The 22,729-nt window shown below is 39.9% G+C and overlaps 1 protein-coding gene across 15 annotated transcripts in view; it reads left to right on the forward strand.

The window, feature by feature from the left end:
* Rapgef4 (Rap guanine nucleotide exchange factor 4) overlaps positions 1-22,729 on the forward strand; it is a 306,593-nt gene that overhangs the window by 251,300 nt on the left and 32,564 nt on the right. For all 15 annotated transcript variants that reach the window (XM_004857683.3, XM_004857682.3, XM_087200374.1 and 12 more), the window contains 3 exons: positions 340-455; positions 6,072-6,160; positions 10,226-10,304. In XM_004857683.3, the coding sequence (XP_004857740.1) occupies positions 340-455; positions 6,072-6,160; positions 10,226-10,304 (284 nt within the window). The remainder of the gene's footprint in view (positions 1-339; positions 456-6,071; positions 6,161-10,225; positions 10,305-22,729) is intronic.

A 22,729-nucleotide genomic window follows, 5' to 3' on the forward strand; every position in this document is an offset into this window, starting at 1 on the left:
AGAACTTTGCCAAAGCTGAGTGCTATTTGCCATGTATTCTATGGAGAGTAAATGCGTTGCCTCCCTAGTGTACAACCCTCTCTTCTCAGCGCAGTCACACCACTCTCCACTCTTCGATGTTTCCGAATGTGGGGTAAAAACAGAGTTTTAAAAACACATGTCTCAAACCTCATCTGGTCCTCTCTCTGACCATTCTAGCCCTTGACTTTGAAAACGACTTAATTTGTAGATGCAACAATTAGCATCACAAGCACCAAATGAGTTTCTGAAGCATTTGAAATTTTTTTCATTGTCTGAGTAAACGACAGCATCTGTATGTGGTGTAATTTGTATTTGCAGGATGTTGAGGCGAATACAGTCAGACTTAAAGAACATGACCAAGATGTCTTGGTGCTGGAGAAGGTCCCAGCAGGGAACAGAGCTTCTAATCAAGGAAACTCACAGCCTCAGCAAAAGTATGTTTGCATCCAACACTGTAATTGCCAGACTATGATTAACCTTTTCACATGGTCTCATCATTTCTACAATAGCATGTTCTCCCTTTTTGTGGAAGATGGCAGTGTGTGTGACTTTTCTCTCTCTCTATTGACTAATCACACATCTTGCCGAGTATAATGTATCCATTTCTGGCACTGCATTGAGCTTGGTGCTGCCTAGAGTAATGCTGGAGAGAATATTCTACTCTGAACCCCTCTCTTGGTACGCACTATTCAACTGTAATAGCTTTAGAACTGAAGGCACACAAGAGAACAATGGAAGTGGAAATGCCAGGCGGCTCAAAGGGTGCAGGCTCCTAGGTGATGAGAATCTTCAGTATTTGAATGTCAAATATAGGATTTCTCAGAAAGTGTTTTCATCTTGTTATCAGAATGGCCGTCTTTGATAGAAGCCCAGATTTCAAATATAAAACAGTCTTGATTGCAGCTCAGAAACATTCATTTTGACTCATTCTTATGAGCCTGCTGGTGTCCAAAGGGGATTTGCTTCACATTTCTCAGGTTTCCTGTTTAACTTGAGTCTTTTTCAGTCTGTCTGTGTTCATTTTGAGCTTTTGCTGCAGCTTCCTATGTAAGGTTTTTTTTTTTTCATCAACTGTACCAACATTTGAGTGGTAACACAGGAGAATTAGAAATGTGGCTCTAAAAACACAGCAAATAGCAGAATTGGGGTTTTCAAATGAAGATAAATTTTAAATTTTTATGATAAAACACCAGTTCTGTAGCCACAGAAATGTTACCATGCTGGAAGAAAATAAAATTAATCCCAGGAGTTTTTCTTTGCTGTTAAAAGAGTAGGGTTCCCTTTATCAGAACAGTCATCTTAACCAGAGGATTTTTATTGTTTACACTAAAAGCCTAAGGCTCGGACATTTTCATCTGGATGAATCAACATATCTGCAAGGAGGGCGTAAAGAAACATATTACTAAGTAGCCATACATAGTATGTCTTTACACATTTTATCTCGTCCTTAGGACAACCCTGTTAGAGGATGGAGACATTTAAGCTCAGAGAGGCAAGTGACTTGCTTGCCCAAGGTCTCAAAGCTGAAAACAAAAATATTTGGATTCAAGTTCAGCTTACCCCATTTTCACACCTGAGGTCCTTCTGCCTCCCAGCTTACAATAGCAAAATACAGTACAGTTCGTGCTTCTTAAGGTGGGTTCTGCTTCACAGAATCAACCAACTGTGGATTGAGAATGTTCAGAAAAAAGTAGTGTGTGTACTAAACATATACAGACTGTGTCTCTTTGTCATAAATCCCTAGACAATATAGAATAACAACTATTTTCATAGCCCTTATATTTTATTAGGTATAAATAATTTAGAGATGATTTAAAGTATATAGGAGGATGTGAGTATTTTATATGCAAATGCCATGCTATTTTGTATAAGGGATTTGAGCAGTTGTGAATTTTGGAATGCATGGTGGTCCCGGAACAGCCCCCCACAGATACAGAGGGATGACTGTATATGAATACTGCATTGTTGATAGCATATAGTGAATATTGCAAACCAATGTATTTCAAAAGGACTGACATACAAAGGGCTATATAAAAATCTGTCCTTTCACTTACAGAACTATAAAGTTACCACCCACATTTCCTTACTATTTATCTTTTACTACTACCAATTCTTGAAAATGTTCTTGCCCAAGTGTTTTTAACGATTATCCTTCTAGCCCATGGAGGAGGATAAGAATGAAAACTTTAGTGTTGGGGCTGCTCCTGGTGATTTGCTTTGATGCCCCTCAGTATATCTGGATAGTTAATCTGCATTCTTTAATAATGCCTCAGTTGTCTCCAAAAAATTATGCTAACTGAATAGATAAGCCAAAAAATTCTCTATAACATTGAACCATTTGATCAAGAGATCCCAGGGAGGCGCCTTCCTTCATCTCTTCAGATTATGGGAAAGGATCAGAGGCATTTCCCTGTCAAGAATGTTTCCACTGAGGGTCTCCTCCAAATATAGGATTTTTGTTTTGTTTTATGAAATCAAACTAAAAGGGATAAAAAAGAAGAGGCCACATGTTTTTAATTTATTTTTGCCCTCTATCTGGTTTTCCATCATATCTACTGTCATCCAATTCAGATTTCTAATATAATTCAAAAACTTGTGCATGTTCATAGTAAATCATTTAAGAAATATCATTGAGTACAGAATAATGCAGGACACAAAATCAGTTCCCTTAATGAAAAGCTACTCTCTTAAGGGGTCATTTTCCGCTTAAATTTTGTCCAAATCAGACCGGAGTTGAAAGGAGAGTCCATGAAAATGAATTTAGAGTTGATGTTCTAGACAACTTCCACAACATGCCCACAACCATACCTGTGGATGGATGTAAAATTGGAACGCTTTGGGGACCCTATCTCCTCAGAAATTGTCCTTTTTGATCTCAAAAAATGTCACCATGTTGGTGCTGGTAATGTTATTTTCCTGATTCACTTTTTCTCTGAGAAATCCAGAATAGTTTATGCATACATTTAAACTTTCAAACTCTGCCAGGCGCTCAACTCTGAGTGTGATATGAAAATGACAATGACAAGACAATGTTTGTCATGATGGATACATTATATGGAACCCTCAAGCATTTGTCATCCTTGATCTCCTCCTTGCTCTGAGGTTATGTGGGTTTAGTAAGAAAGAAAGAATTTGAAACCACTGTACCTGTTTTGGTTATTTTTCCTTATTTTCACGTTGCTGAACTCCATTTGTGTGCAGGAAAATAGTTTCTTTCTGCTCCCCTACTCCTGGCCTCTTTTTGTTCAAGGTACAGTTAGAAGGGCCGGGGATTTAGCTCAGTGGTTCCGGCGCCTGCCTCACAAGTGCAAGGTCCTGAGTTCTATCCCCGGTACTAAAAAAAAACCAAAAAAAAAAACCAAGATACAGTTAGAAATATCCTCATGTGCAAACTTGATGTTGGGAAAAGATTTTTCCATTACAGGTTTAAAACCTCCCAGCTCATACAATGTAACCATCTGGGGTGCACCTTTAACCTGAACTCCTTCCCACAGTAATCTGACAAGAGCCCTGCTGTCTGGTCTCACGTGGCTTGACCTCACTTAAATAGAGGACAAACAGTAGGCACTGGGCGTGCATAAAATAAAACCTTAATGTGGCGTTTTAGCCAAACCCAGAGCCCCAAGACCACAGATGGCTGTGTCTGCCAAAAGTTTCCAGGCCGTCCCTCTTCAGGCTTACCAGCCCTCAGAGAATGTCAATACCTGACAGCCTTCGGAAGCTCAGAGGCTGGCTAAGACAGCCAAGGGCACACTGTTCCACTAGAGGGAGTCCCTGGTAGCCAAAGAAAGCTCCTGCAGGGTGGCCACTTGGTCAGGAGGCAGAGCTTACAGAGGCTACTTCTCAGTGGGGAGAGAGGGTACATGGCTTGGCCAGACATAATAACTCAGGGATGTCCAAACAAGACACTAGAATGTGAACTCAACCTGCTGTCCGAATCTAACTTTTGGCAAGAGAACAAATTTCAAACTGATAATGCAGCATTTGTAAATTACTAGCAACAACTACCTGAAACTATGTGAAAGAGTACTTTTTTCTTCACTCAGTTTTCATGTTAAGCAATGTATTTATACATCTGGGTAAATAATTCCTTTCAAAATGAAACAAACAGAAAGGGCCCTCTTTAGAGGAAGGTTTTTAATTACATGGAAAATTCCCTGTTCAGAGCAAGCTCCAGGCTTGACCAGGCAGCTACATCTGCAGTATCTCTGTATAGGCAGCAAAGTTCCCCTGAAATACGATGGCTCTCAGAATTCAGACAGACAGGCTCACATTACAGTATTTACTGTCTGTGATCTTAGCTCTACGCCTCCCTTTTCTGAGCAGTTTCTCCATCTGCAGATGGAGATGATATTTAACCAGCAGGGATAAGTATGACGACCTTATTCAGTGCCCACTTTGTTGTCTGGGGCATGGTAATCATTGCCTAGATGTGTAATGCACTCTCCAACCCCATTTCCTGTTTCCTGTGACCAGATGCTGCTCTTCTTGTAGCCCATCTAGGGAGTGGAATTCCAGGAACTTGCTTAGCAGTGGTCTTCATGGAAGTGTCAAAGGTCTTTTGTAGATATCCCATTCCTTTTCTTCCAATATTCATTGCCTACAACAGGTAAAAACCATTGTCTTAACCTTATTAACTTTGAGAAAAGGGCCATGCTTTTGAGATAAAGATTATTTTTTGTAGGAGTTCCCTCTTTGCCTCTACATTCCAAAGCTAGTTTTCCTCAAAGATTTGACTCCAGCTTCCCTTTGGTCCAGTGCATGCGCTCACAGGAACATTTTAGCTACCAGCTGGCTCTAGACACACTGCATTGGTTTCTTACTCAGTCCCAGGGTCACTTCACTCACCCTCTGCTCTCATGTGCACAAGGTCGTATATGAACACATCTCTTCTAGAATCCCTTAGGTGGGAGGTTAAGACCCTGAGATTTCATATGCTACAGATATTCCTGGGATCTCTGCGTGCTTCCTGCAAGGTCTCCTAGAGACCTTGAATTCTACCACTGCTTTCTGAACAGTCGAAAATGTTCTTTTCATTGTTGATTTTCTTTACTGTCATTTTGCCTTCATTGAAATGACAGGCAGAAAAGCAAAGTCTAGAGTTTGGGAAGGGAAATGCTAAGATCATCTCAATGTATTTTGCCTGTAGCTCTCTCATTCACTGTTTTTGTTTTTTGGGTTTTTTTGGGTACTGGGGATCGAACTCAGGACCTTGTGCTTACAAAGCAGGCAGCAGAACCACTGAGCTAAATCCCCGGCCCTCTCATTCACTGTTTGTCACCATCTTGACCATGACTTTGAAACAACCCACTTTCAGTTTAAAAAATAAATCTTCCCATGCTGATTGGAGAGCACTCTGAATGCATCTCTTGAAATAACAGCTAATGCACCCGCCAATAATTTGTATTCAGCTTTAAAATAAATTATATAAATTTCCTATTGCTTGTATATTTCCTATTTATGAGGCCTCTGGAGTTGGTTTGTTTGCTCGTTGATGTTTGGGATTGTGTTTTCTTTTCTCTTGTTTTATTATTAGCTGTATTTCCAAGGCACATACCAGTGTACAGTTGGGATAGACAGAGCATTCCAGAAATAGGCAGGGGAATCCAGTGTGAGACTGAAATTTTGCTATGAGTAACCCATATATGGAGAACCAAGTTGACTGTTATTTCCCCTCAGCAGCTCCCCTTTCCTTGCCTGAATTGTCCTGGAATTTATATGTTCCTTTTCATTCCTCTTTGGAACAAGGCTGAAGTTTCTTAGTTTCCAGACTGCTGGTGCCCCCCTCCAAGAAGTTTAGTTTAGTTCCATGTTGGGAAAAAAGAATAATGTTTTTAGTAACTACTTCAGTGGATTATTTTCCTGTTGTGTGAGCTGAGCAAGGTACATGGTCTTTCTTACTACAAAGGGTGTATTGTGCACAAGTATAGCCTGTATGGCTCCCTGGAATGTCAAATAATAACAACAAAAAAATCTTACATAAGTAAAAAAAGTTTTATTAACGGTTACCCCTTTTGAAAAACTAATGACACTTTTATTTTTTTATCCAGGTATACTGTGATGTCAGGAACACCTGAAAAAATTTTAGAGCATTTTCTAGAAACTATACGCCTTGAGCCAGCTTTAAATGAAGCAACAGGTATGCACACAGTATGATTTTGTATGTCCATTAGGTCCATGTGTAGCATTGAAAAAAAATGCTGACTTCATTCTCAATGTGTATTGCCAAGGCAGTTTTAGAAGTGAGTTATGTGTTGGCATTGAAGAGCATCCTGCATGGTATAGACAGAGAGCAGTGCTTCTACCTCCTCCACTGTCTGCAGCCTGGCTGTCCTTCCAGATACCTCAGTTTCATTCATACTTAATCAGAAGTAGCATTCCATGCTAATTATTTCATGATAATTCCATTATCATTCAATCGATCCCACCTTCCAGTAGCATTGATTAGGTTATAATTCAAACTGTACCTATTCTTATAGGGCGTTAAAGGGGATGTAGAAGCCTTGCTCCAAAGGAGAGTAAAATGATTCTCTCTGCAGTGTAGATTCTTGGTCCAGAGTGTAACTAAACACCACCTATATTGGTGTGCTGCAGCTGCTACAACAAAGTTCCACAAACTTGGTAGCTCAAATGATAACATTTGATTTCCCCAGAGTTCTGGAGACAGGAAGTCTGAGGTGAAGGTGATGGTAGGGTTGATTTTCATCTGAGAACCCTGATAAAGAATCTGTCCCATGCCTGTCTTCCCTTCCAGCTTCTCATTTTGTAAAATGGTTATTGGAGGGTTTTTTAAGGAGCAAATGAATTGGAGGAGAGCCAGCATCCTTGGCTGTTATGGTTTGGATCAGGAATGTCCCCCCAAAAGTAGCATGTGCTCACAGGCAATGCTTGTGGAGGATGATTGGATCATGGGGACCCTGTACTCATCAGTGGAGTCATTCACTGGTGAGATCAGCAGCTAAGTGTGCTCTTGAAACGTGGAGCCTGGCTGGAAGAGATGGGTCACTGGCAGAGGGCATATCTCCCTCCCTAACTCCTTCTTTCTAGATCTGCTTCCTGGCCACCATGAAGTGAGCAGCTTTCCTTCACCAGACCCTTCCACCATGCCCTTCCTGCCTTGGAGCCAGGCAACTAAGGACTGAAAAGAAACCTCTCCTCCTTTAAGACGCTGACTTTGGGCATATTATTTTCAGCTCACTAAGCTAGATGCCATGGGTCAGGCAATATGAACGAGTCATCCTCTTGCTCAGGAAACTTATAATCTGCTAGAAGCCATGATGAAATATGCAAATAACTTGAATAGAAGGCAGAAAGTGGTCAGTGCTTCAGGGGTACAGTCTGGCCAAGGGGACCTGGAATAGTGTCATGGAGAATAAAGCCTTTAAGTATCCCTGAAAGAAAGCTGGTGAATAGTAACTAGATGAGACAGAACCTTCCATACTGAAGGACATTATTAGTCTGACATAGAAACAAGCAAGGAGTAGCTGGCTGCTTGGTATTTGCCGTACTCTCAAATACACAAGTGGGAAAAGGAAGGTAAAGTCTAAGAATTTGGTTACAAATCTTGGAGGATCTTAAATCCAAAAAAAGCACTGGAGAATGGTTGAAGATGCCTGAGCATGGAGGATGTGGTTAAGAGCTTTGTGGCAGAAATGCTACTCTGTATTTAGGGTAGAAAAACCATTGAGGGACCAGTTAGGAAGGGATTGCTTCCAAGAGGCACACACAACCTTGAGTAAACCAAACTTCCAGTATGGTAGGTCAAGAAAAATGCAGTTGATTTTTCCCCTGTGATGAACTGTTTGCCCAGGATATGTGATTGCATAATGCAAGAAACTGAGCTTTCTCTAATGAATATTGTCTCCAAAAGAAAATTTTGGTACATTTAGAGACTGTAGCATCTAAGAAAAGGCATAAAAGATCTTTATGCCCATGAAAAGCAAATATAGTTCATTGCTTCTTAAAAGAAATTGGAGCCTAGAAATTGGTGTGTTCTGTGGCTAGGATGTAGGATGTGATTCTGATCTTTCCATCTTTGATGCTAGAGGTGAGGCTAATATCTTAATTTAGTATCAAACTTCATCCCTGAAGTTTTTCTGGTTTTTTTTCTTATAAGTAATTTCATGGCTTAGAAATAAGGAATAAATCGGCATCTTTTCTCATAAGTCAAAGATACGATATCCCCACTACTATCCTGAACAAAAGAAAATAATTCTAGACAGGCACTTGAAACATGAATATATGGAATAGGAGATCTTTGACATTTAGGGGTCTACAGTACAGTGAGAAATGTCAGAGTCATGGTGAAACTTGTTTACATAATAATTTCCTAGGCTTTCAGCTCCTGGATATGATAGTACATTTTCTGAATTTACCAAACCATTAATTTTTCTACCTAAGACCTATTAGATTCCTAGACTTTCAGCCTCTATGACCAGCATTAGTCGTTGAGTGACTAGGATCATTTTCTAGTAGAACATGATTGTTCTAAATGTATTCTTAAGTGTTGTTGGAGGTGAGTAGAGAACAAGAAAGCACATGGAAATGTCAGTGCTGGGTGGCTGGCCATGCCAAGTGACCAGCTATCCTGCTTTGCAACACCCAAGTCAAATCTCTGCGTTTGCAAAATTTAAACTATTACAGGACTGGGGGTCTAGCTCAGTCGTAGAGTACATGCCTCGCATGTATGAGGTCCTGGATTCCATCCCCAACACCACAAAAATAAATAATCTTTAAAGAATACAGAGCGTGGGCCTTCTGGGTGGCATATAAGCAAGTATTACTTACCCTATCCTCAGAGAAAAGGTGACTTTATAGATATTAAACCCAGACAAGCAACATCCCTTTGTAATTTAAAAGAAAGCTCCATGAATCTTCTGTCTGGCACTTTCTCTGCTTTTGCGTGGCTCAGTATGGTAGGACTGGAATGACCAGGCACGGAGCAAAGACCGCTGGAGATTACATGTTTGAATGAGTATGATTGTTAAGCCTTCACTGATACAGACTTCGGCAGTAAAAGTATATCAAAGACATGGACATTGGAAATCTAATTTATAAAGTTGAATTTACATTTTTTCAGTATTTTTTATTTGAAAAGTTTCATGTCTTAACCAGTGTAGTCTTTTTTTTTTTTTTTTTTTTTTTTTTCGCACCAGGGGATCAAACTCAGAACCTTGCACTTGTGAGGCAGGTGCAGTGCCACAGAGCTAAATCCCCGGCCCCGTGGTCTATTTTTTAAATGAAAATTCCCATGGCGTCTTGAGCTCTGAGTTTCAGTAAGCATACACCTGAGGCTTTTAGATTTATCTTCACATACGTTCCTATCAATCCTAGCTGGGTAGTATGGTCTTTGCAATTAAAAAAAACAAACACTGCAGGAAATTCAAGAGAAGACAAACGGAGCTTATCTTTGGGAAGCAAGTGCCTTATTTCCCTTGCCGTCCCCTCTGTACCTTCTTGCAGAACAGCTTCAGCTGTGGTCCAAGCCCCACTTTCATGTATTGGATGGCTCTTGTTCTCCTCCAGTGCCACTTACAAACTTTATCTTATCTGTTTTTGCTGCCTTTCCCCCTCATCAATTTTCTTTTCTTTTCCTACCTCCTTTTTCTATAATTCTCTCACCTTTTTATCTCTCATTTTTCCTTCTGGAAATAGGAAGTTAAAAAACCATATATATATTTTTAAGAGTAAGAAATTTTATTGAGGGAGAGATAGCTCCTGCCTGAGAGAGTCAGGAGGGAACTTGGAAAGTGGTTTGCCCCTGCTTTTTTAAATGTGGTATAAAGTAGACAAAGAAAATGACCAGGTATTAATTCTGTGACTATGATACCACTCATATGTGACTCTTTAATTATATATATTTTAAATTGGGGCTGAAGGAATAACTCAGTGGTAGAGTGCTTGGCTAGCATGCATGTGGCCCTGAGTTCAATCCCAGCACCAGAAAAAAAAAAATTCTTTGTGGTTGATGAGTACCCTGTATTCAAGGCGATCTCTTTTTAAAATAGTGTACTTTTGTCCAGTGTCCTGAGAAATGACTTTTTTATCTCAAGCTCTGTCAACATCATTATTTTCATATGAAGTGCTTCTGTGTTCAGCAAAATCATGGGCATGAGAACCAATGGCCAAGAAAAATAAATCCTTTTACTTTCCTAAAGAGTTCTACAAGAACCTGATTTCCTTTTCTACTTTTTCCTCCCTCCAGATTCTGTTTTAAATGACTTCGTTATGATGCACTGTGTTTTTATGCCAAATACCCAGCTGTGCCCTGCCCTGGTGGCCCAATATCCTTTGGTTGTGGTAAGTCACTGTTCCCTTGATGAGTATGGCCGGTACATACCTCACTTTGCCCTCTGCAGGTAGGTCACAGCGCAGGCAGTGCTGTGTTTTCCACTCCTCAGATTCTGAAAGGCCACCATTTTCCCCTGTGGGGGCTCTAGCTCTCCCAGCAGAGGTCAGCCTTGCCATATTTAAGGGTTTCCAACTTAGTTATTACCTGTGTGGAGAAGTATGAACTAGCTTACCTTGGGCTCTCTTAGTCCACTTCCTGTTGCTATAACAGAATACCTGAGAAGGAAATTTATAAAGAAAAGAAGCTTATTTAGCTGATAGTTCTGGGCTAGAAGTCCAAGATCAGGCAGCAGCATCTGGCAAGAGCCTTGTACTGGGTCATTACATGACAGAAAGCCAGAAGGCCAACCAGGCCCGTGTGGAAGGATCAAAGTACAAAAGGCAACCTCACTTAATGATGACTGTTTCTTGCAGTAACTAACCCAATCCTGAGAGAGCAAGGACTCACTGACCCCACTAAGAACTAACCCAGTCCCACAAAGGGCAACATTAATCCATTCATGAGGGTGACACTCTTGAGACCTAATCACCTCTTGACATTTCCACCACCCCTCAACACCTCTATGTTAGGAATTACATTTGAACATGAGCTTCAGAGGGGACAAACCATACGAAAACCATCACACTCAGAAAGTGACACTGGCAGGAGCTATGGATCCCTAGAAGGGCTGGGGCGAAGAATCTGGAGTATTGTTCGGGACAGCTTCCTGACCTTGAAGGAAGACTGCACCTCTGTACAGGCTGCCTGGAGCAGGGACTGTGGTGTGCTTATGTTCTTCCCCTAAGAACAACCTGGGTGTTAACCAGGTTGCCATCCTGGTAAAATAAGTACAGGTTACCATTGTGAGGTAACTTTCACATTCATCCTAGTCTAGCACATCTTCCCCTTCCAATATCAACATTTGTTTCTTTGTTGATTTTTTAAATTATGGCCATATTGCCTTATAAATACAAAACTTGAAATTCCAACAGTTCTTCTAGATCAAGTTTGTTTGGAAGCAGCTTTTCAGTAGTGTTTGGAATTGAGCAATTGGTGTACAGTGTCTGGCACTGAGAGAGCATTCAGAAAACATAAGTTGAATGGAAGAAGTGAATCTTATGAATGAGTTCCACCCTCATCTTTGGGGACCATGTGAAAGTATATTTTTAAATTCCATTTTATTTTTAAAGCATCAAAAATTTAGATCCCAAAATACTTTGGCCTTTTTGAGCAGTTAAATATATTGAAGGAGAATGTCTCTATTTCTTTCTTTTTTGAGCAATCCAATCAATGTTGGCGTGTTTTTCCTTTTTCAGAATTATAATTGCCCTACCTGATTCTCATTTTCTTGTTCACCCATAATTCTCTTTGAAGGCAACAGAATGTGTGAGAATGGAAGATTTGAGTTGAATGTATTACTTAGAGGGAGCTGCAAGCGTGAGATTTGGGTGTTTATTTGCCTGGAAACTATCTTTCCAAGTAATGACAGCTTAATGAGACTTACATATATTATATATTCTTTCTGGCTCATCTTCAGTTTTTCTCAAGTAAAATTAACACATTCAGGCTTTCTCTGCACGCTCTTTACTCCATACATGGTGATCATTATTAGACCTTTGAGACTTGTTGAAAGGAAACATAAAAACCACCGCCGAATTCAGACTCACTTTTGTTTCAGTGGTTAGCCTGCTGGTAAGCCCAGGACAAACAAAACCAAGAGAAAATGAGAGCCAGGCAGGCGAAGTCATATCATCTTTACAACTCAAAGCCCTAAACACTAACTTTATGGTTTTGTGAATCTGATGTCTTGGTTTATTAGTTTGCTCTCCTTGAAGAGTTGACTGAGGACATTCAGATCACTAACTTCCGGGTTTTTTGTTTTTGTTTTTGTTTTTTGGTACCGGGGATCAAGCTCGGGACCTTGTGCTTGTGAGGCAGGCGGAGGCACCACTGAGCTAAATCCCCGGCCCCTCTAACTTCTGTTTTTAAAACAGCAGTTCCAGTAGGGAAGGCTCATGCCTTGCCCAGATGACGAGGAGTGGGGATAATGGCATGGGGAGGGAAGAGGGGGGAAGACAAGAAAATGGACGATAGACTTGATCACAGAAGACCTATGATACCCGGTCCTAATCCCTTTCTCAGGAGACGGGAAATCTCGGACAGCTGGGTACAGTCTGTGCTACCTGGTACTCTCTGACTACCCCTCACATCTGGTCTGTGAAAGCTTAGATTCTGTTCATCATTCTATTCTGAATCAACGCTCTGTGTGTTGAGCCGCAGAGGGCATTGACCTGTGCCATACTGCTTCATCATTTCAGGATTCTGTTGGGTTAGGATTAGCTTTACTTTACAAATGTGGGCCCTGAAGCCCCTCTCCCCAAAATGAACTGGCCTGCCCAAGGCAAGTAACAGAGTCATCCAGGCCTAAGGATTCCAAATCCAGAGTTTGTCATTTTTTTTCTCTGTACAGCTTACCTATTTAAAAGCTTATTTAACTTTGTAATGATTCTATACCCTTTAATTAGTTTAAGAACATTTCTTGACAACATTTTGCATGATGCATGCTTCTCTGTGCTTCAGATGGCTGAACCAAAGTAGGCCTAATTTGTTGAAACCAAATAAAATAAAGCACTTTATACAACTTCGATCCATCCTGGAAATTCTCAGTGATTTTCTGCATGCATTCCTAAAAATATGTTCATTTTCAGTTTTAATAGTTTCCTCAAGGTGCAAGGCTCGTAGGGGGCTTATTTTGCATATTCAGCTGGAGAGCTCAGGCTTACCACAGCAGGCACATGAGGGGTTCTGTTTGCAGGTCAGTCCGGACGAGCATGGAGAAAGGGACTTCAGGCCTATGGACTAATCCAGCCAGCACTGTCAAATAGAATTTTTGGCAATAATGGAAATGTTTTATGTCTGTGCTAGTGGCTCGGTAGCCACTAGCTTAAAATTGGTACTCAGAGAAACTAAATTTTAATTTTATTAATTTTCATTAATCTAAATAGCCACATGAGGTTAATAGCCACCACGTTAGATGTACAAGTCTAGTCCTTAGATGTTGGGATCAAAAGCCTCGGACATGAATTGCTGTTGTGTCACAGTGAGGGAGGATATCGCAGGTAGCCGGGAACTCGTCCTGCTGTCTGGAAGCAAAAGGGAAGCGCTCTCTCCCCACAGCTGTATGTGTGTAAGTGCTTTTTTGTCACACTAAGAGCTTAACGTTCAGCCTCCTGCCACTCAGGGAGATAATGTATGGGCTCCCTATATTATCCATGTTCCTTATATGGGCTGTTTTTCTGGCCGTAAGTAACATAGATCTACTGTGACTAACCTAAGGGATTCATCAAAAGGTAATGGAACAACTCCGAGAACTGGAGGAGTCTGTGGAGATCCCAGGCCTTCGGAAGAGGCTGATGGGCAGGAACAAAAGAGCTTACTATTGGAGCAGATTCACTCCAAACCTCCTAGCACTCTCTTCATCCCTCATCCTTGGAGAGGAGGCTCTAGTTGGCCTGGCTTTGCTCACGGCTGACCTCTTGGTAAAGCAAAGGCAAAGCACTTTGCTGCACAGACACAGAGATTGCATGCCAAGCAAAGCTGAGAAAGTGGAGAAATGGGCGAAGAGCAAGCAGAAACAGCAGATCCGTGAACCCTGCTCAGTACACCCATTCATTGGACAAATGAGTTAAACCCATGTTCTTAACATGGGACCCAGGGACAGTAAAATACTTAAATGTGGTCCACTCAGTTTGGCTGAGTGCTTTCAAAGTCCTTAACATCTCTGACTTTTCATAGCAGCTCTGTGAAGAAGTCAGTATTTTTCACCGTTCTTTTTCCAAATCAATAAACTAGGATAATGAAAAATTATGATTTGCTCAGAGAAAGGTAATCACTACTACAGAAACAATTTGAGCCCTGAGCTACTGACACATATTTCTGTCCTTGATCCACATGGTAAGACTCCACCAGTTTTGCTTTTAGTGTGGAAAAAGATGGTAGAACTGTGCTGAACATTAACATATCAGGCCTTTTATGTGCTAATGAGAGAGACTCTCTATTCATTAGGTACACTTTGGACATGATTTGACCTGATGAATACAAATGCTTTATAACGAGCTTTAAAATCATATTTGTTCAACTTCTACACTTGTCATCTTTAGCTTTTTTAACCTTTTTAAAAAATCTGTATTTAAAATTCAGTTCAGTTTTCCATTAGTTTTTAAAAAAAAATTTAAACCACCTATATATATATATAAAACCCTGTTACCTCCGAGTATGACCATGGCTAACATTTTGGTGTGTATCCTTCTAGTCATATATATGTATGTGTGTGCGTGATATATATACACATACATGTACACATACATACATATATATGTATATGAATCTATATATTCATTCATATAGTAAATATTTTTATACTTTTCACTAAATAGTATTTCTGAGTATCTTTCTGTGCCATTAAGTACTTCTCCATACAATTTTTCTAAATATAAACAACTTTTTTATCCTTAAAATAAAACATTGCATAATTGTCAATTACCACAAAAAGAGAAGTAGTGATATCTCACTACTGTTAATAATTTTGTGAAAAACACTCCAGAATTCTGGAATAAATTCTGGAATCCCTTGCTTTGGGTATTTATTGCCAAATTACTCTCCTATTGTCTGAATTTTCTGCTTTATAATTAAATTCTACAATCTTCTTGTTTGTCCATATACAGGCTGCCCTTCAATTCAGTAAGTGATCACAACTAAGCTAATGTTATTTTGAATTTTAATAACTATGTCCTTGATTCCAAGTCCGTCCACGTCATTTCCATCATCGTGACAGTACCCATTCCCCAAATGTGAGGCCAGAAGGATTGGTACATTATTTAATTCATTTGACATTAAGAAAGAAATCAAGGCGTGGAGATGCCAGGTAACTACCTAAGCTTCTGCATATCCTGGCAGATGTTTGTTGCAAGTCCGTATAGCTCTCATGGCATTGTGGTTTGTAGTGCATGTTGTGGTTGGCTTCCCAGGATGTGAGCCCTCTTAGGTGGTCGGTTTGGCCACTCTTAGTAGTTGGTTGCCTTTGCCAATGAACAGTTCTCTAATTGCAGGCCCAAGCTAGACTGAGCCAGGCAAATTCAGAAAGAGGCATCCTGGGCTTCTGAGTAAAAACATTTAACATTTTCAACATTTAAGACAGAAAACAGGAAGCCTGTCGCCCCAATTGCCAGCAACACCTATTCTGCAACCATGAGGGGAATGACACCTGGGATAAAGCTGACATGAGTCGACAGTCTTTAAGGAGAGGGACCTGTGGTGACATCCCGAGCATTGGGACCAGTTCTGAAACTTACCCTGCTGGCAGGTTTTTTTCTGTATGTCAGTGAATATAGATCTTTGTTGCTAAAGGCAGATTCTTATTGCAGCTTAAAGAAACTTATGTGGTAAGTGGCTTATAATTAAGATTACAGAAATTTAAAGAATTTTGGTTGAATATTTTCTATTAGCATACCAATATTTTTTGGTTTAGTATTCAACACAAATTTTATGCTCTTGACATGGAAATAGTTCATTTAGTTTCCTGAATTAAAAAAAAAAAAAGAATATGGATTTGCACTAAGTTTTAGCTAAAAACTGACTCTTATTTATTTTGTCCCTAGACAGAAACAAACACAACAGCTTCTGTTTCTGGAAAGATAGGGTCTCCTTCATTTATAGCTCTATGAAACTGATTTGGAGAAGTTGCCTTTATATTGGCTTGGGTTCTCAGAGAGGAATATAAATCAAAATTTGCTTTTCTCGTAGGTGAAAGATTTACAAGAAAACATTAGGTTCATGTTCTTGAGATGAAGACAACTTTTTAGGAACATGTTTTAGATTTCTTTAAAAAATCTTTCAGCATAAATTTTGTTGAAGCCAAACTTTACCATTGTATTTCCCATTTGACCCTAAAAAGTATTTGATCCACATGCTGCCATGAGAGTAATTTACTTCTGCAGATATGCAATTCAAGAATTTATTTCCAATAAGGAAGACTTGATTTGGTGATGATATGAACATGATGTGCTACTTGGAAGAAAATGAACCTTCTTATCAGATATTCGGCAAAATATTTTATACACGTTTTCAACCTCATAGCAATGCTATGAGGTATGTACTCTTAATCCTGTGGTTTATTTTCTAGTTGGGAAAGAGAGATTGAGCAGCTAATTAATTTCTCTAAGTTATACAGCTAATAAATGTTGATTAAAAAATTAGAATTCAAGCCATGTGTTGATTGGACCATGCCCTAACTACTCTTCTCTAGGTACAGATCCCTGGTTTGAAACTTAAAAGGGGACTTCAGAGAGCTAGCGACTTCTAAAAACACAGGGAATTCTATAACTCAGTGCGGGGAAATATTCTGATCAAAAAATGACAGACGTGTAAAGAAATTGTCGGCATGAAGGTGCCCCTGAGAGCTCCGAATTAGGGATGTACAAACACTAACACAGGAGCAGCCTGTGTGGGTTTGAGTAGTATCCCAGAGTTAAGCCCACACCTGGAAAGTATCAGGAACATTCTAAAACTGTTCATTGTAAATATTTGTGGAGATTTCCAGAGGATGGTCAATAACAGTTCTCAGAGCTGGGGCTTACTGAATACTATGTTTCAGACCTAGTTCCATATGCATTTCCTGTGTTAATCTCATTATGCCCTTAACCATGATCCTGTAAAGCTGACTGAAGAGGAAACCAAGGCTTCAGTCAATGGTCTTGCCAAGGATTACAGAGTTTATGAGTGAGGAAGCCAGGATATTAACCTAGATGGCCTAATTCCAGAATTTGCATTTGAGAACTTGAACTTGCATTCAGGGAAGGACTAGACCCCAGTGGCCAGTGAGCAGGCTGTTGGGCCTGCTCCACAGAGACTAGGAGGTAGTAAAGGGGGCCCTGGTTATAGTGGGGACAGCAAATGCTCTTAAGTCAGACGATCTTCGCCTAAGACCTGCCTCTTCCAAGCTACATTACTCAGCAATTATCCTTAACCTCTGCAAACCCTTTCTGTATAATTGAGGTAATTATACTTGCCCTACCCACTCACCAGGCTGTTGTGAAGATCAAATGAAGTTATGTGTGTGAAAGTACATTATGAACCTTGAAGTCCCATATAAATATTACCATTATTGTACCATCATGAGGGGAATCTGGCAAAATGTAAAGACTGTACAAAAGCTTTGTGTCATTGGTGGGCAGATGACCCCCAAAGTTTGTTTTCAGCTGCAAGCAGAGATCTTGTATGCAAAGCAGGGTTTTCAAAAACAACAACATTGAAGAGTATCAGTTTGAATGTTGATAAGTGTTTTATAAATAGCTGCATAATTAGCATGTACTTACTGCAAAAAGTATACATAATATTTTATTCCCTGTTGTAGGCTGTAATGAATCTGCTGCCTCTACATCCTAGGAGGTTTTCACTTACTTTCCCTGTGATAATTTTAATACATGGAACCATTATTAGCTGAATTAAGAATAAGTAAATGAGCAGTTAAAAAAATACGGAAAAATTACAGGTGCCTGTGGTGAGTAAGATAATAACTAGGTAAAAATATATGAAATAATTACAGTGTTTGAACGGCAGAGCCGGCATGAAGAAAATGACTCTGGAATATTAAGCCTGCTGTTGGCAGGGTAGGAAGACTGTAGCCTGCACTGTGGCCTTCATCCCTTCCATGCTCAGCCTTGGCACTGATGCCATCTGTTCTCTGCCAAAGGACACAAGGCCCAGTGAGCTGGTCCAGCTCAGTGAAGACAGTCACTCTGAAAGCTTGTTGTCCTATAGATTAAATCCCCACTAACAAAAGATTCTGTTCAAAGGACATGCCAGCAGACTTGGTATTGGTATTTGACACTGTACTTGGTGACATTGAATTCTTCAGGAATTTGTTTAGAATGAATCTATGGTCTGTATTTGACATCTTGACAAAATAAGATTTCAGGTAATTCGATAAAGGTTTTACAAAGCTGTGGTCTCATTAAAGTTTTTTTTTTTTTTTTAAGAAAACTATGTTCTTTGTAGCATTCTGAGCTGTGTGACTGAATTGTCTAAGGTACAAAATCAGCAAGCATTTAAAGTTTTTTTCAATGTTTCTCTTTGCCCAGCCCTTAGCCAGAAAATGCAGATTCACAATGTCTCTAAGACCAGGTGCTGCCATTAAGGGTTCTGATGTAATGTTCCTGGATGGTGAGGAATCTTTGTTAGAAGAGAAAGCTCGAGTTGGATTTGAATGTTTGGTTAATCATAGTGAGCCAGGGCTTTGCTGCTTGACATGAGATGTGAGGGAGCTGGTGCAAGCGGTAGCAGGGGGTCCAGGCAGACAGCAGCAATTCCAGGCCTCCCTGACCCTCAGTTTATCCAGGCAGCAACAGGTTTTGATTTTCTCCATGTGCCTTGTCTGCTTGGAGTATTTTCTGGCATTAATTTTTCTCCATCTCAGATGAATTTCCCTATTATCCAGCAAACTTTTAAATCATCTGAATCTGCTACAAAATATATATTTAAATAAAGAAGTTAATATTAAGGATAGACAAAATACAACTGTGTAAACAGGGAGAAAATCATGAAAACTTGGTTTCTATTCATTAGAGTTCCATCGATAAATTTGGCAAAAGTCACCTAACCTCATTTTGCCTCAGTTTCCTTACCTCTAACATGATAGAGTTGAAGGAAATACTATCATAGGGCTCTTGAAACTCACAGATTTCATGATTCCCAGATTCACCTGAAACCACCTCTGTGGTCTGTGATGAGTTTGGTGACCTTAAACTATTATGAGCTTTAAATTATATTTAAAATACAATTGTACTTATAATTCTAACTTAATTGGATTTAAAATCCTGATTCAGTTCATAATTGTGGATTCCCTGATAAACCTTTAACCATAGATCTTCTAAAAGCCCAGGGAGATTGTTGTGGGAATAGGACCAGGACACAAAGTCTTCTCCAGGTCCCTAAGAATCTGATTCAACAGACTGTTCAGGAAGAGAACAGTATGTTGCCTGTGGAGGGGCAGAAGCATTGAGCATATGCCGATTCAGCTTTAAAAATAGTATTATCCCCACCTCAGTTTAGTAAATAAACATCTGTGAGGGGAAAGGCAAGACTTTGTGAAATAAATCAGTTCTTCTGTTTATTTTCCCAGAGGCAAAAATCCATAACTTTCCTGAGAAAAGGGAGAAAGCCCCTCCTAGTCTCTGGCATTGGTCAGTCCTGTTTCCCAGGAGGCTGTGGGGTCACTCTCTGGGGACAGGGCACTGAGCCCTGACGTAGGAACCCAAATGCTGGGTCAGCGCCAGGAAACCTGAGTTTCAGAAGAAAGGAAAGGAAAAGAAATGGAAGGAAAGGAAAGGTAAAAGGAAAGGAAATAAATTTCTTTCCCATTAGGATTTTTGCTTCCCAAAGGCAGTTATTCTTGGCAATTTCATGAACCCAAGTGGTAATCTCTAGGCACTGTCCCCAGTGTGTGGGATAGTGGGTATGACAGTAGTGGAAAGAACTGTCTGGATTCATGAACCTTACTACTTACTCACTTACCAACCTTGGGGAGATCTCTTCTCTCTGAACCTCAGTTTTTTCATCTGTAAATATTTCCTCTTCAGGTGTGTAGAGAGCATTATATAGTCAACATGAGCACACTGAAGGTATTTTATAAGCTCTATCACATTTGAAGCATTATCCGATTAATTTGTCTTTTATTATCAACAAAAGACAGATATCTATGTCAAAAAAAAAGAGGAAAAGAGAAATCTGTCCCAAAACATAGAGAAAATGTAGATTTAATTATCCTGTGACCCTACAGGTTAGCTACAGATGTGCTACAGATGTTGCTGTATCCAACACTAAAGTATTTGCACTGCTTTCTTGACTTCACATCAAGATGACCAGAAAATTAGAATTATATCCATTTGATACTAACTTAATGTTTCAAACCTTTCAACCTCATACAACCAGAGAAGACTCATCCCCCCCCATCCCCTCTCTCTCCCTCCCTCCCTCCCCTGGCCTCTCCCCCTCCCCCTCTTTCAGCACACATATGGACTTCCTCTTCAGCATATTGGTATCTTTTTTTCAAAAATATATTAATTTATTTGAAAATGCATTTACTTCTTTAGCACATTGCCCCATCTTGAGGCTATTTTCCTAAATTTAGGCTAAAAGGACTCCCACTCTATAAACTAGTTCAATAAAAGCTTCCATTTCCTTTGATATTACCATTTTTGAGTGATTCAAACTCATGCTGCATGTGTAGTGAAAGATTTTTAAGATTTTATTTTATATGTAACTGAGGGCTCAGGGTGTTCTTTTAAAAGTAATAAGACAAGGTAAAAAATTATGTTTGCACATTTTTCACAGCACATCAGAAAGATGTCTTTCATGGACAGTATCACTTAGAACTAGAAAAGGGAATAGACAGAGGAAGCCTAGTTTGAGGTTCAGGCTAAGGAACACGGGTGCCACTCATACTGACATCAGGGTAGCAGCATACAGAGTGAGCTCAGAATGATCTGGCTTTAAAACATATTCTGTTCAGATTTCAGAATTTTCACCACCTCCTTCTTAGTTTAGCCTTGCCCTGCCACATCTTAGCCATTCTTACTTTGTCCTTTTCACTCTTATGATATGGAAATGAAAAGGGCAGTACTGGCCAAAGCCTGATAGAACCATTTTCTGTTGCTATGCTAACACCAAATACTGGGTCACTTACAAAGCAAGGAAGTTCATTTAACTCACAATTCTGAAGGCTCCAAGTCTAAGACCAGGAGGTCACATCTCCTCATCTTCCAGTGAGGGCCTCATGCTGCTCCATGAATGGCAGAAAAGTGGAAGGGAAAGTGGGTTTGTGCAAAGAGAGGGAGCGAACAAAGAGGCTAGTGAGACTCTAGTGAGACTAATTCAGTATCTCAAGAAAGATATTAATCTTTCTTAAAGGCTCAACCTTCCAACACTGCTGCATGGAGGAATATGAGTTTGGTGGAGACAAACCATCTTCAAATAAGAGCGCCATACAAATAGAAGTTACCATAAAATTGAACGAAAGAAAACAACATGGGAAACTGGCATGTTTTCATCATGATATGGTGCACAGTTCTCTTTAGATTCACTTTGCCATCCTGTTACTAAATGTCATAGCAGAAAGAGAGATGGGGAATTAGCTCACCTCCTCATTCCACAGTGAGTAAATGGCAGACTACACCTGCTAAGAGATTCACTTAAGACTGTGTACAAGGTGGCAGCAAAAGGACACAAGCCCAGACCCTCTGACTAGGGGTTGAGCCAGGACCTGTGTTTCACTCAATCAAGAATCTCTTATTTGGCATCCACTGTGTGCCTTACAGTGGTACCTGCCATTAAGAAAGGTCATACAATGCTGCGTCTAGTATTGCAGTGCTTTGGAAGGAAAAACTGAGTTATGGATGCATACAAGCAAGAGACTAAAGGGTTAATCAGAAAAGAAATAATTTCCACATAAAATGATCTTTCTTCCTTTTTTATTGTAAGCTCAGAGAGAATTGTAGCAATACAGGTTGTGCAATTTTCTTTTTTTATGAATCTCGTGCTCAATTTATGAAAGCCATTTTGCAACCCATTTACATGCAGTAAACCTTTGCTTTAAGGTTCTGTCATTTACCTTGATCATGATTATTTATAGTTCTTTCAGAAAAGGCCCTTTACTGGTTTAGCTCTCAAGCACAGCACTGCCACAAGGCAGTTTTCTACAGTGCCTTTTAAGTCATGGCAGTGAGCTAAGATGTGACCAGTCTTGCAGCTGGCTGCGAGGCTCGGGAGTGTTGTGTAATGGGAACGAAACTAGTCGGAATAAGGAGACTCAGACTCAGAACCAACCCTGTACTCTCATAATGTCATGTCGGCCTTGTCTGCTCCTTTTGTGTTGGTTTGATAAGGAAATGCCACTTTCATCACAAAACTCTAAAATAGAGCCTAACTGGGGAACTTTGTGTGCAAGCCACAGTGTAAGTTGTAAATGCTAAGTTGTTTTATGAACTAGTTTTATACAATATGAACTACTTGTAAATCACCAAAAATGGAATGGTATGTCTAAACTAAAGTACTTCTTGATAGCCTATCATGTTTTCCCTACTGTAATCCATACAGGAGGGTAATCTGAGAGCAGAGCTGTCTACTCTGATTACCTAGTAGACATTCAACTAAGTATTCATTCTGTTAACAAATAAATAACATTTCTAGCTGAACACCATTGCACATGATATAGAATTCAAGACAAATTAATGCATCATACCAAATCTCATGGGGCTCATAATTAAGGCAAGCCATAAATGCACAAATTGACAGTGAGGTAGGTTGTGGTATTAGGCAAGAGAA

This window comes from Heterocephalus glaber, unplaced genomic scaffold, assembly GCF_053883595.1.
Source record: "Heterocephalus glaber isolate CG9 unplaced genomic scaffold, H.glaber_assembly_v1.0 deba00000347, whole genome shotgun sequence".
Classification (NCBI taxonomy): Eukaryota; Metazoa; Chordata; class Mammalia; order Rodentia; family Bathyergidae; genus Heterocephalus; species Heterocephalus glaber.